This window comes from Pipra filicauda, unplaced genomic scaffold (genome assembly GCF_003945595.2).
Source record: "Pipra filicauda isolate LSUMZ 115617 unplaced genomic scaffold, ASM394559v2 scaffold21_size4447388_pilon, whole genome shotgun sequence".
Taxonomy (NCBI): Eukaryota; Metazoa; Chordata; class Aves; order Passeriformes; family Pipridae; genus Pipra; species Pipra filicauda.
Window position 1 is genome coordinate 2,069,847 of NW_024104332.1, and position 14,528 is coordinate 2,084,374.

General features: G+C 41.7%; 1 protein-coding gene across 9 annotated transcripts in view; it reads right to left on the reverse strand.

Annotated features, from left to right (window-relative positions):
* CPS1 (carbamoyl-phosphate synthase 1) overlaps positions 1-14,528 on the reverse strand; it is a 99,111-nt gene that overhangs the window by 55,420 nt on the left and 29,163 nt on the right. For 7 of the 9 annotated variants that reach the window (XM_039381337.1, XM_039381339.1, XM_039381338.1 and 4 more), the window contains 10 exons: positions 13,009-13,098; positions 11,956-12,084; positions 11,350-11,456; positions 10,809-10,950; positions 9,258-9,335; positions 7,672-7,770; positions 6,869-6,964; positions 3,660-3,849; positions 2,441-2,598; positions 1,545-1,673 (listed from right to left, as the gene is read on the reverse strand). In XM_039381337.1, coding sequence (XP_039237271.1) covers positions 1,545-1,673; positions 2,441-2,598; positions 3,660-3,849; positions 6,869-6,964; positions 7,672-7,770; positions 9,258-9,335; positions 10,809-10,950; positions 11,350-11,456; positions 11,956-12,084; positions 13,009-13,098 — 1,218 coding nt within the window. The remainder of the gene's footprint in view (positions 1-1,544; positions 1,674-2,440; positions 2,599-3,659; positions 3,850-6,868; positions 6,965-7,671; positions 7,771-9,257; positions 9,336-10,808; positions 10,951-11,349; positions 11,457-11,955; positions 12,085-13,008; positions 13,099-14,528) is intronic. The other 2 variants (XM_039381341.1, XM_039381343.1) reach the window with 2 other exon arrangements.

Sequence of the window (14,528 nt, forward strand, 5' to 3'; positions counted from 1 at the left end):
GCAGTAATTCAAATGTTGCCCTTAGCTCAGTTGCCAAAATCACACATAACAAAAAGAAAAGTAGTTTGAGGAATGGCATTCCACACCCAGCCTAAGCAGGCACTGAGTTTGTGGTGATGTAGCAGGAACGCTCAACCACACCTGTAGAACAATCCTCACTGCTTCTGTGTCTGTCTTTTCCCACTCAATGAGCAGGCTCAGGAGACATGAACTAAAGGCCAGGTTACCTGAACTAGCTGTGTTCAGTTATCTGAACTATAAACAATTCAGAACCCAGTGCCTGAAAAGCCAGTTCATTGAATTACTACAGATCATCTTCATAATGGAAAAGAACAGAGTTTCTGCTGGGTTGTGAAAATGAGCATCCAAATTTAATTCAGCGAAAGTCAAATTGGTTTTCACTGTAAATTTTGAAATATTGGTACTGAACTGGAAGGAGCTGTTCACTCTCTGAGAGACAAGAGGCCTTGCAGAGAGATCCCGATCAACTGGAGCATGAGGCTATGATTAATGGGATGACAAATAATAGAAGTGCCAGATTTTGCACCTAGGATGAAGTAAGCCCTGCACAAGTATAAATGGGGAGAGGAGCAGCTGGAGAGCAGCCCTGCAGACAGGAATCTGGGGGTGCCGGTAGGCAGCAGGCTCACTTTTTTTAAAAAACACCAAGACTCGCTGACTAAAACTAGGGAGTTTCCTAATGAAAAACTGTTTTTATATAAACCTTTCAGACAGCTGCACTCCCAGGGTTTTTGAGTGAATTCTTGCTTTCTCTAAACAAAGCCAGAAAAGTCATTTTTGCATCAGCAGTATTCCTTTCGAGCAACACATGAAAGATTAGGAGGCTCAGCAAACCAGGAAAAGACAAACACAATAACTTTAGAGCCCCATGGATAGATTTTTTCCCTAAAATTCTGTGGGTTTGTCAAGGAAAAAAGCTTTTGATTTGTTTTCCCCAATTATCTGTTTACTTTTCACAGCAAATTTTTAAACAACAATCTCAGATTTCCTACAGAAAAAGAGCTGTCCTCATAGCCAGAGATGGCCAGTAGATGTCAAATTATGAAGTGTCATCCTGTTAAATCTCTACATGAGCTTTTAACCTAGCAAAAATACCATATTTAGACAGAAATACAGCAGAGACCCAAGGCTCCCAGCTCTCCTGTCCCTGAGACTACATTATCACTCAGCATTTCAAATGTTTCACCTTCCTTGACCTCATTCCTGTGCCATTTACTCAAGAAAGTCGGTGAATACAGGTCAGCATGTTTCATTTCAGACCAAAACTGCTGAAAAAAACTTGCTCAAATTATGACTGTTTGCTGTGAATTTAACAGATCTGTCATTTAGCCATTTTCATTACCCAACTCAATAAGAATTAGGAAAAGCAGGCAGCAGATTATGAAAAGCACAATCAGGGCAAGATTTTACAAGTAAGGTGAAAGGTAGGGTATGTACAGTTCCAGTGCCTGTGACTATTAGAAGAGTACCTAAGAAAATCAGATGTTCAGTTCTATTCCCAGAGCTCGCAATTCCAGACATACCTTTGTACCAAGGTCCAGCAAACTTTCCTTATCAGGACATATGCCTGACCCCAGACCACCAAGGGCATAGGCAGAACGTATCATGACTGGGAAGCAAATGTTTTCAGCTGCCTTCAGAGCCTCTTCAACCTTAAAGGAAAGGGGAATACATTTCAGAGAGAGATAAAAATTCAAATGAATAAAGTCTTCAACCCTGGTTACACGGTTACCTGGAAATCCCATCAGTAAGACACTAAACTGTCCGAAGGTAAAATGAAAATAATAAAAGTTGGCTTTGCAATATTACTTTGTTCTGCCAAGCAGCAGAAAACTGCACCCCAGGAGGTAACTTCTGTCTTTAGCTATGTGTGGAATTCCTTGCTGACTTTCCATGGACATTTCCACTTTCCTTACCAGGTCTGTCTCCAGAGACTTTAGCATGAAATAATCCCTCCAACAGACATCCTGGTTTAAGACCTGTTGGGTTTTCTCCAAACTCCAATGGACTTTCCATGAATCAATTTTTTATTTTCATACTCCCATCCTCAAGAAATATTTCAATACTGCTGATTTTGAGGACCTAAACACTGAAGTCTAAACAGCTTGTGCAAGATTTAAAAAAAAAAGTACCTCCAACATCTTACAGACTTTTGTGCTGCAGCACAGGAGTCACTCCAACCAAATTTACTTTTCTTGTCAATGAGTAAATTAGCTTAGGCTTTTCAAGTGCTTAATTGCACTTTCACTCATTTTAAATCAGTGACCCACCAGCAATTCCTGAGGAGTGATGATGCAGGCATACACACTACAGTATCCACAGCTGCATTCAGCTTTCACTCAACAAAACCAAAAATACTTTTACTAACTCAAATAGGTAACAGTAATAGTAATCACATCTTCAAAATTATCTGATTTACCGATTCCACTGCAAAGCTAGGAGCAATCTTTTCATTTAGCTCAGTCAGTTTATCAGAAAAGAGCTTTCTATCCTCTGTAGCCATGATGGATTCAACTGATGTGCCTAGAACCTTCACACCATACTGCTGCAGGACTCCTTGCTTGAAGAGTTTCACTCCTGCAGAGTAAACAAAGACACAGTTTTGAGGATTGATAGTAGATGAAGAATAATAAACTTATTAGAATCGCAGAATGGAAGGGACCTTAAAGATCATCTCATTTCACTCCCTTGCCATGGGCACCTTTCACTAGACCAGGTTGCTCCAAGTCCCGTCCAACCTGGCCTGGAACACTTCCAAGGATGGGGCAGCCACAACTTATCCGGGCAACCTGTTCCAGTGCCTCACCACCCTCACAGTAAAGAATCCAGAAAGCTTAGAAAACTTAGACAGAAGAAAGTATTCAAAAGATATCTGACTAGTTGACAACTTGCCTGGCCTCATCAACAGCTAATTTTATTATTCTTTTTCAGTATTAGATCTCAGAACCATACCATGAAATTTTCTGTCCTCGAATCGGTGAGGGATATTAGTATCAGATATTAGTACAGTTACTGCTTGGCCATCATCTGCAACACAGAGCAGAGCTGCACAGATGAGTACTGGTCCAAGAAGTTAAATGAAGGGAAATTTTCCTTTTGATCTCTGCTTCAAGTTGGTCTGAATATCCCAAATCCAACTACAATAACTAAGAATTAAGCTGAAAACCAGGACATATTAATTATCAAACCCAGCAATTAGATGTTACAGCTTAGCAGTGACTCACTCTCCCCAGGTCTCTGCTTGTATCTCTCAGTAACCCAGGCCATGTATGAGGCACGTGGGTCTTGCATGCCTGCACAAACAAACTCTGCTGAACATGTGGCAGGATCATAGAATCATTAAGGTTGGGAAAGACCTCTAAGATCATCAAATCCAACCTTTAACCCAGCACCACCACGTTCACCACTAAACCATGTCCCCAGGTGCCACATCCACATGCCTTTTGAACACTTCCAGCCTGTTCCGATGCCTGACCACCCTTTCAGTGAAGAAATTTTTCCTGATATCCAATCTTAACCTCCCCTGGTGCGACTGGAAGCCATTTCTTCTGGTCCTGTCCTTTATTACTTTACTTGTTATTTGGCAAAAATTATGAGTCTGCCCGCAAGGAGTGCCAAGGCACCTGTATCACACTCACCACAGTTGAGAGCAGTCTGGCCACCCATGCCCAGAATTATTCCATCGGGACGCTCAGCCTTGATGACCTCTATGACAAACTGTGGAGTGATGGGGAGGAAGTAGACAGCATCAGCCTGCTTTAAGCCAGTCTCATTGGTCTGCACTGAAGCAATATTGGGATTCATGAGGACAATTTTCACATTTTCTTCCTGAAAAATTAAAATTTGCATTAAAAATAGGCATAAAAAAGCTGACAGCAGCAGCAAGAGATGGGGTTCAACAAGCAGTTTAGCAACAGCAGAATTAAAAAAGTCTCATCCCTTATGTCCTGTCCCATAAGAGATTTCTGGTCTCTCGCACGAGGTTGAATTAATGCCAATTCTTTACTTTTGTGCCTCTGCCTCTTTGTGAATCTTGAGGGAATGGACATTCCCAACCATTTCAGAAATTCGGTCAAAATTGTTTACCACATTTAGGACTTACACAAAGGAGACAGGAACAAAGTCCAGCATAATCACATCTGTCTTCTGTTGGAAGTCAGATCAAAAATGCCAAAGCAAAAAATTTAATTCTAAAGGCAATCTTTTCTTGGCAAGCAGTAGGTCTTTGTTCATGGGTAACCAGGTAGTTCTCAGATTTTTTTGTACCAACTAGTAACAGTAACAAAAATACATTTTTTGCTTTGACTTTCCATAAAGATGCTTTAATTTTCCTGGTGTTATGACTTCAAAAATCTTGTCCTGTAACTTGTTTATTTGATATTGCACATATTAAAAGACAAGCTCTGCCTCTATATGCAAGACAAAGGTTAGTGAAAACTTTACTCTGCTTTTTCTCTGTCACAGGTAAGAAACTGAGATAGAGTGATAATAAAGAGTATCTGTTTCCTGCTATACCAGTGGGACTTTTGCCACTCCTTTGGCTACAGACAGAAGTTCACCACAGTTTGCTCATTAATAGAAAAATCTGAGTCGGAGCTGGGCAGATCAACTCTCCTCCCTCTTGAAATATTAGCACATAACGAGGAAGACAACCGAGTTTTGCTAATAATGATGAGTGTGGCCAAGCTTAAAAAAAAACCATGTCAACCACAAGCAGATAGAGAACAATGATTTACTGCTTTGTTGAAAAGGTGGACTGGAAAGTGCAAAGGCTGCGACCTCATTTTTTTAAGGGAACTCATTCTAATCTTTATCAACTTCTTGTAAGGCAATAAACTTCTACAAACAAACACATCATTTGCAAACAATGCTAATTATAGATGCAAAATACATTTCAAGAGAAACATTTGCTATATAGAAGTTGTGGAGGTTAAGAAACAACGATGATTTCCATTAAAAACAGGAACAGTGACAACATTTTTAAAAGAGCAGAAAGAAACAGGAACAAGGCCAGTAGATTAAGTCAGCCATCCCTTGAGCAAATGCTATTGGAAGTGTTGCTGGGACCAGTATAGAAATTGCTGTCTTCCCCCACCACACAGTAAGCATGAAAATGCCATAGGACTTTTCTGTGTTTGTTCAAAATTTGTGATTGTTTGTCTCACTGGTTTGGGGGAACAAAGGAATAGCTCACCCGGGGGTGGGATTCTCACTCAGAGCTCTGAGTGCTCAGTTCAGGTGTTGGATAACATTTCTTCTCCTTTCTTTGCTAGCTTAAAATACTGCCTTGAAGACTGGCTGTAAATTCCTGCTGACCTTTTTCTCCTGTGAAAAATTGGATTTTTTTTCACTGAAGCACTTTCCTTGGAAATGTGTGGAACAGGGAAGAGAAAGAAGATATAAAATCCTTAGGGAAAATATTTCAGATTTAGACAAATTATCCTAAACTGCGTAGTCTTCATGGCAGTGGTGGGGGAAAAAGATATCACATCCTCTAGCCCAATTGTTTGGGATGTTGGATTTTACTGCACCTGTAGTTTGCCCTTGCAACTCTTTCCTTCAAATTTCACCTTTTTACTTCTGCTCTGGAACTGTCACACCTCTACAAGCTCTCCTCCTTCTTCACAAGAGGTTAGACATGAACTAGGGGGCCCAGGTAACTCTTACATTACCAGTAGTAACCCCCTCACAGTACACTTTACCCTTCCAAACCTTCTCCTAGCATGAGCTTTTGCCCTAGTATCCTTTCCAGGACCTATTCTGGAAACAAAACTTGACATATATGACCTTTAAAAAGTTCATCCTATTCAAAATAAATACCATTTAGAAAACTGGCCTTGATAAGGGGTTCAAAATCTTTTGCACTGCAGCAGTCAATCACTTTATACTATAAAAGTCCAGTCCCCTCTCATGCAGTCAGGCTCTTCTGACATAACCCTTCTTGGGGTGTATGTGTGGAGATGCCTCCCTTGGCTGGGGACACCCTCCAAGGATACTCCTTGAGGTAAAGAGATCTCCCATGAGTGAGTTACATCAAATCTTTACTTAATAATCATTTCCTTTTGCTAGCTTTAATATAACTGCTTCAATAATTGCTTTGTTGCAGTGTACCATACTACTTTATGCTATATTGTACTCTACCAGTAGATTTTTAGTGTTTATTTTGTGGAGTAAATAATTCTGATTAAGATCTTTCATCTGTTCACCTGTTAGTTTGTCATAATAAATAATTCATTTCTATAAATATTTCTGTTTTGCCATCATTAAAATCTGTGGGACAAAGTGGTTTAATCATACCTCTACATGTCCTTTAAATTTAAACCGTTAACACAGTCCAAGGCTAAGACAGGATTCAGCTGCATCTAAACCCTCCTCCAAGAAGGAGTTTAGAGAGAAAGGGAGTCCTTTCTGCACCTCGGGACTCAATGGCAGGGCTTTTTAATAAATTTTGTCTAAGCTTTCCACTCTCCCATGACAACCATGCCATGTGCTGACACACCCCGGAAGTTCCAGTAATTCCAGCTCAGGTGTAGCTGAGCATATCCCTCCTCTTCATCCCCATTTACTTTGAGAAGCCTGGAGTGACCAGGCACACATCACAAATAACAAACTGCTCAAAGACTGCAATGGAAACCTCGAGAACATCTCTCTTTGGCAGATAATTCTGAGTGGTTAACTCATTTCACTCATACAACAAGTTCACCAACAAAAAATGGCTAAATTTCCCTACAGTCATTTATCCTCATCAGCTTCCCTGCCCCACTGATGCCATAGTTGGAAGATCAGTTCAGTTGCAAGAAAGGCAAATAGGTTACATGAGGTTAGTATTTTCAGAGTATCTCCTCACCTTCATGGCTTTTACAGCCTGGGATCCAGAGTAATCAAATTCCCCTGCCTGACCAATCGACAGACCCCCGGATCCTAGAATGAGAACTTTGGAGACCTACAGGGATCAAAACAGCATGAAAAAAATCAGTCCTATCATAGTGGATGTTGAAATGAACAGAGAGACTGTGCAGCAATGAACAGTTTCAAATTACAGAACATAAGTTCTCAAAAGAGAAGAAAAGTCACTTTCAAAACCACTGCACTTTTACTTCTAAGAGTATTTCTACTGGACTTCTCTCCTATATCTCTTGTCAGAGAAACACATGATTCGTGCACGGGGCATACAATAAATATGTTAATTGTATCATGTGCTTATAAATAACCATGCCTCACTTTGGCTGCCCACAAAGTCCAGCTGCCTTCTAAGATAGCGAAACCGTATGAAATTCAGCCCACGCTTGGAATTTCAGATTTATTTGCTTAGCAACCAAGCATCAACATTCTACTGCAGGCACAAAATCTCATGGCCAGATTATCCCAGGGCACCTCATTATACTGCTGTGAGAGTACCTTTCTTGGGAGAACTGCAAAGAAAAATCCATGAAACATCAAAACTTAAAACTTTCTCAAAGAAAAGGGACTTAATAACACAAGAGAGGCCTGATGACTGTGAGACAAGCAGCTGTAAGGACTTTTATAAGGGAAGCCTCCTCAGACTTCCATGACCAGTTTTCTGTGCCATTTTGTGCTGTGGGTACAGTAGGAATTAAGTAGGTCCCAGCCTCACCGACAGGCATGATAAACAAGTATCTGTATACTGACCTCTACTCTGGAAGCAGTCACTCCAGCCCTGGGCAGAACTGAGGAAATGGTACTGCCTTTCCCACTCTTAACCAGGGAAATAAAAGAATCAAAAAGGAACTAGAAAAAATAAACACATGTTTATGGAAAAATAACCACTAAAGTGGAACTAAATAAATACCAAGCAAAGAAGGAAAAAACAGGCCATTTGGGAGCTCGAGCAATCAGCTCTGCTCTGCTGCCTTCAGCAGGCAGATTTACACCATCTGAGAAGACGAAATAGTTATTTGAAATTTTTTAACAACTTTGACATCTCTGACAAAGCTGCATTCAAGAAAGGGAGGTCATAATCAGGAAGAAAACACAGATCAATCATGTCTGTGTGCTTTGCTTCTACGTGGTTGGCAGTGCAACAAGTGAACGTGCATTAAAAGCTAAAACACAGAAGAGCATACACTAGACTAGCTCAGGGAAGCATCTAGAACAGCACCTGCCACAGAGCAGGGACATCTAAACATCAGTGGTGCTAAATCAGTGTTGTCCTTCCAGAGGAGGTCCCAGAGCAGCTGTCAGAAGTGTTTTCCAGCCAGGGCAGGCAAGGCAAGGCAGGCAGCTACACACAGTGGGACAGGCTTCCCACCTGACCCCACACCTGCAGAGCTTTTGCCACACAGTCCCTGGGAATTATCCATGGAAGGAGTATGGATGGGTCCTGCAAGCCTATCAGGATAGGCACTATGTTATCAAACCCATCCCAGCAGTGGGAGTGCACAGACTTGGAAAAGACACACAGCTGAGAGTTGTTTTGAGTTCTCTGAGATTCACCAGTCAATCAGATTGCTACGAAACTTCTTGATATCAAGAGATTTATTTGCAGGTTTAATCAACATCATCAAATTAAGATTTAAATAAGCACTTCTATGTATTCTTCCATCTTCCTCTCTCAGGAAATGCTAAATAGCTTATTTATGTTCAGACATGCCTCCTCTGCTTTCCACATCCCCTGATGCTGCTTAGTCATACTCCGTGACTACACAACCAGTTGTTACAGACTTTGTGTGAAGTCACAGATTGGGGATTAAAATTTCATTTCACTTAGGAGAACCAGAGTGAGGAAGTATGCATCCATTTACATAACTCTACAGTAATTATAAAATTTGAAAGTGGAACTAAAATGTATTAGAAAGTTAATGATTTTATTACAAAGCATCTGGCTAGTATTTTTTCTGTTAAGATAAAATGCTATTCCTTTTGCAATCTCTTTTGCAAGAGATTTGAGCCTGATCCTGTAGAGGCTTAAGCACTTCAGTAACTTCCAACACAGAGATAATCCCACCAGGACTCGATGCATACACATAATATGAATGGAATCGTTGATCCAAGGCACACAGAAGTCAATAGACATCTTGCTGCTGATTGTAATTAGCTGCACATCAAGCTAAGCAGACACAAGCCTATGCATGATTGGGCCCTCTGTTAGGATCCCGACATATCCAAAACCAAGATGTAGGACCATCACCAACATAAAGACTCCTCACCGCAGCTGATACATATCTGCACTCCTCAGACCATCTGAAAGCAAGCCCAGATCAGTCCTCATACATTACCTCTGTGTCCCTTGGCCCAGGATTTGCATCTGGATAGAACTGTGCTGTGAAAATTGGTCTGGTCTCATGCATAATTCCCTGCAGGAATAAAAGTGATTCTCTTAGACACCTCCTGACAAGCAAACACACCAACAGAAAGCCACATCTTATCTCTGCAAGCACTGAAGGCCAAAGGACTGGTATGTTTCCAGGGGCTGTCAAATTTACACCCCTTTTATTCACAATCTTCAAGCCATGTCTCATCCAATGAGCCCCTGAGCCTCTTGCTCTGCTGCTAAGGCTCAGCTGTGCATGGACAAGGGCCACAGGGGAGATATCACTTTCACTGCAACAGCAAATACTGCTAATGTGGAAGAATTTAACAGAGTAGATACACTGGTCTGCCTCCAGAGTCAATCCTGGACTAGGCAGAGACGAAAAGCTGGCAAGAAAAGATCACCTGGAACAAGGCTGTTAAGGAATGAACGGTTTTATCATCCCAATTTGACTGGTTCTGTCACAGTAGAAATGGTTTTTGACCACAGTCTTGATTTCCATAACTCACTTTAACTGCTGATACAGGGGCTTGATCTGTGCCCTGGGTTGGGCAGAGTGATGAAGGGGGACTACTGCTGTGGACCTGAAATGAGAGGGGGCCTCATTTTCAAATGACTTAGGAAATGAGAAGATTTAGCTTAGATAAAAATTGCATCTTAATCAACTAAGGAACTTGCTTTTTGGCACAGTAGTTGTCTTTTCTTTTAGGACTACAATTAGTTTCAGGATGTAGAATGTAGATGAAATTATGGGAACAGAGAGTGAACCATAAGTACACCTGTAAGAAATCAGCTTACACGCTTCGAGAAACTTGATCAACATGAGATTGTTTTGCTAAGAAGTAAATTCAGTTAAAGATTAAGTTAATAGGAAATTCTAGTTATCTTTAACCAATGATGAATATATGTGTCCTAGTAGGTACTAGAACAATTAGTTTAGGGGTCAGCTGGATCAATCATAGGTGCTAGGAGACCTGCCAAGTGGAAAGAAGACACAACTGCTCCCCCCAGAAGAAATTACCGCGAGATGGCGATCTTGCTCCACGAATGAACTCCAGGATGATATTTGACCCCCGAATTATGACATAATTCGAGGTTGGACTTGTGGGAAGGAGTTTCAATGAATACTGTATTTATGCCCAAAATTTGTACTGATTCTTCGGTTTACATATGGCAAATCAATTCCCCATGAACACCCAGCTGGCATAATAAAGAGATGTCCAATCCAATGATTTCTGGTTGTTGGGTTTAGTTCTTTTGTTTCAGACCTAAACTGAGTTTGGAGTCACTGTGACAATCCTACACTTTGGGCTGGTACAGCAAACAGTGGTAAAGGCTAACTCATTGAGGGCTTTAAGGCAAGCTCCAAGTAAAGTAGATGATCAGATTACCACATTCAGCCCTGATAATGAAGTGTAATCTGACAGCAAGCTTCCAGGAGGTGAAATAAAGCCAGAGAGTCTTTGCTCACTAGAGGCTTCTTTGTGCAGGTCTCTGGAATAAAGCATGAGCTCACCTCAGTGGTTTGGTCATTGGCGTTCACAAAGAGAGGCTTCCAGCCAGATGAGAGGGTAGAGCTATCAATGGCATAGCCATGGTTCTGAGCAGTGATGACAGCCTGTCCATTCACTGCATTCAGGACGGGCTGGTTCTGGCCTCTGGAAGAAAAAAAGAATCAGAGAACAGAAGTGCCAGATGTGTCCAAATGTCACAGTTAGGAGGAGCTGGTAACTATGAGGCTATACACAGCAGTTCAAGTGTAGCTGTTCAATACTGACAGCCATTCAGAAGATAATAAAACCTAGGAGAAACTTTGCTATCCTTCAGTTTGATGGGAATCAATTACATCAAACACTTTCAAAACACCCTCAAAAACAGTATTGCATGACATGGCAGTTTAAATTAAAGGCGAGGAGAATGGCTGGCATGAAGAAGCAATGTCACTGACACACTGGCTGCTGCTAAGGCAGTTCAGCAGCAAAGCACTGCTGCTCTGTGGCCTTTCACAATGCTGAAGTGGTCTGTCTAGGCCCTGGAAAGCAGAAGAGCTGCCACACCTGTTGGCCATCTGCATCTTGTAGGAAGTAGCTCCAGCTGCTATTCCAGTGATTAGATGCCCCATGCTAATTCCAAACAGGGGCTCTGGGCGATCACTCTCCAGAACCTAAAATGAAAAGGTTTTCAAGAGATATTGGAGTGTCTCTGTTCAGCAATACCAGCATAAACTATGCTAGTTCCCTCACAGACTTGGCAACAGCCTAGGAAGGAAAGTTTCCTCCTCTTCCCTGCTTCAGAGGGAAGCCTCAGGGCACAGCTTGGTGTCAGACTAGTCGAGGGGAATAAGCAATGACACTTCGCATTACAGCCATTTAGTGTGCAGCATTATTGCAAGTGGGAGCCCTGAATTCAATGCTATTCTTTCCTAATGTCCCAGAGGTCCTGAAAGAGCACAGTGTACTTTAAGGCACCAGTAAAGGTCTATATAGCCTTGTTGTAACTACTGGGCTGGAGACAACTCCCAGTGGACAAACACAAGGAATATTCCAGGCAGCTGAAATGACTGAACAACATTTGGCCCATAACATGCTAATATAACCAACTGTTTGGATTTCAGGCACTAGAAAAAAAGGCAAATTAACAACTGTATGGCTATTACATTGTACCTTTCTGACATTCTGAATCACCTCCTGGGCCTTCATGGGATCCCCTGGTCCCCCAGAAATTATGAGCCCATCGTAGTCCATGCTGGTGAAATCATGATCCCATGGAACTAAATGTACTTCTGCACCTCGCTAAAAAACAAACAAACAAAAAACCACAAAAAACCCCCAAGGGAACAAGAAATGAGGGCAGGAGGGAAACAAATGAATTTGTGTCAGGAGGTTGTTCCTCTCTCATGTCCCAAAGGCTGAGTCTGGACTTCAGTGTATGTACATATGTAAAATACGTTCACTTCTACACAGTGCATGCATTCTGACTACTAAATTAGGTCTTCACAGCTCTGTTCTATGACATGCCAGAAATAGTCCTACCCATCAAAAATGAGACAAATATCCACACAAATTAAAAAACAGAATCAGAGAAACCGTTTACACCTAGGGAATGAGAGGACACTGCCTTCAGTCTGCCTGTGTGGCTAAAGAAGAAAGCACTGCTACATCACTGTGCTATAAACAGGAAAAGATTTTCACAGAATCCTGTAGTCAAAGAAAAACTGAGGATGGAGGAACCTCAGGAGGTCTGCTCAATGTAGAGATAACTTCAACTTTAGAGCAGGTTACTTAGGGCCTGGGTCAGCTGTGTTTTTAATATCTTCAGAGATGGACGTTCCACAATTTCCCTGGGCTTGTTTCAACTATTCACCACCTTCACTGAAACCTTTTTCCCCTCTGTTTACTTTTTACAGTGTTGGGTTGACCTTCCTTGGTTGTTCTTTAGAGAAGTTGTGCCTCATCTTATGACAACTCATCTTCAAGAGGTTCTTCTCACAGCTGAGAGGCTGCTGGACAGGTCGTATTCCTTACCCCCTCAGTACAGCGTATCAAGTTCAGAAAACACTTCCTAGTCCATGAAAGTCATCCTAAAAATTGTAGCTGATTTTAGGAGGGCAACTGCTACTAGAATGGCTGTGTGCAGGTAGAAGGAAGGCTAGTGAGTACAGGCAAGGCCCTTGTCAAAGCAAAACGAGAGATAGGCAACATCAAGCATTGACTTACCTTAACTAGCAGACGGATAATGTTGTGCTTCAACCCACAGTCGACAGCTACAACTTTAATTGGATTCCCTCTGCCATAAACTTTGACTTCCTATAAAAAGACAGACCATGCTGTAAGTGACAGATGATGCCCTATCCCCAAAATACAGGGAAGATGGGCAGCAGAATAACTTTACACCAACATGCAGCAACTGGTACTTATCAATTTACATAGAAATGTCCAGGAACAGTGCAGACATTAGTGCTTCCTTCATTTTTCTGTGGAAGTAGAAGTTATAATGCTCTTTTTTTAATATACTGTTGATTACAGCAGTGATGCAATTCCTAAGCAATCACTTGTTTCCACAGCTAACGACGAGCTTTTTTCCTGTGTTTCACCTCATCAGCAGTGGAGCAGAAAGCCAGTTCTCACCGACTATTGCAGCCCAAGAGAAACACATCAGATACCCAAGGAGAGATTTTCAGCTGAACTTCAGTCGTCAAGCTGATGCCAGCAGAGCAAGGCTGCTTTGCACCAGCTACAGATCCATCACAGTAAATACCACCACAACCCTCCTGTCCCAGTAAGACCAAAGCACAGCACAGCTGGAGATACCTGTGAGTGACCTTCGGTGCATCATGGCAGGATAGACCAGGCCAAGCACATCACTGAACATGGTCTGTGTTCATGTGAACCTGACAGTTTTATCTCACTACTTCTTCTCCTCCTCTTGAAGCTGCTGTTCCTTTACCCATGCCACAAAATAAATAGTCACCAGTCCCAAATCTTGACCGTGGTGCTTTTGTACACTCAGATATCCTTTGGTCACAGCCAGAATAGAAGAAAGTGAAGTCAAACCATTGTATGTTATATGCCTTGATACTGCAGCATGTAGACCCACTGTCAGACAGCCATAGTACTGATGTAAGGTTATTTATGGGCAGCTGCTTTCTGAAGCTTGCCAAATTATTTTACTTGTTACATGACTGCAGGTAGCACCAGGCTCGGATGTTATTCATCAATAACATAAGGTTGCCTTCTTCCTTCTAAAACTCTGTGTTTATCTTCAGTTATGCTCAGCTTCTGAAAGCTGATACAGATAAATGTACTTTGCCCAAAGTGACTTTTCTCTTGGGTATCACAGGAAAAAAGTTGGTTTGTTTTTTTTTCAGAAACTGCCTTTTAGTCAGCTTCCCTGGTATTCATAGTTCACAGCTGGGCCCTCTTATGAAAAGATTCTAAAATCCATGTACAATATGGCTGGTGCAGGGTGACAAACTGAATCTTTTCATGGGAGAATTACAACCAGCCAAGGAAAGACATCCCCTCAACAGGAAACTCAAGATGAAGTTTGTTAGCAGAATATTACAACTCCTCCCTCTGTATTATCCTAACTCACTTCTTGTTTGAACATTTATCTTTGCAAAGATTGAGATGCAGAGATTTTTAGGATGCAAGAGCACAGCCTGCATGAGGACAGCTGTCCAAAGAAGCTGCTGCCAGGAGACTGAAGATAAGGCTGAGGGGAGGAGACCACACAT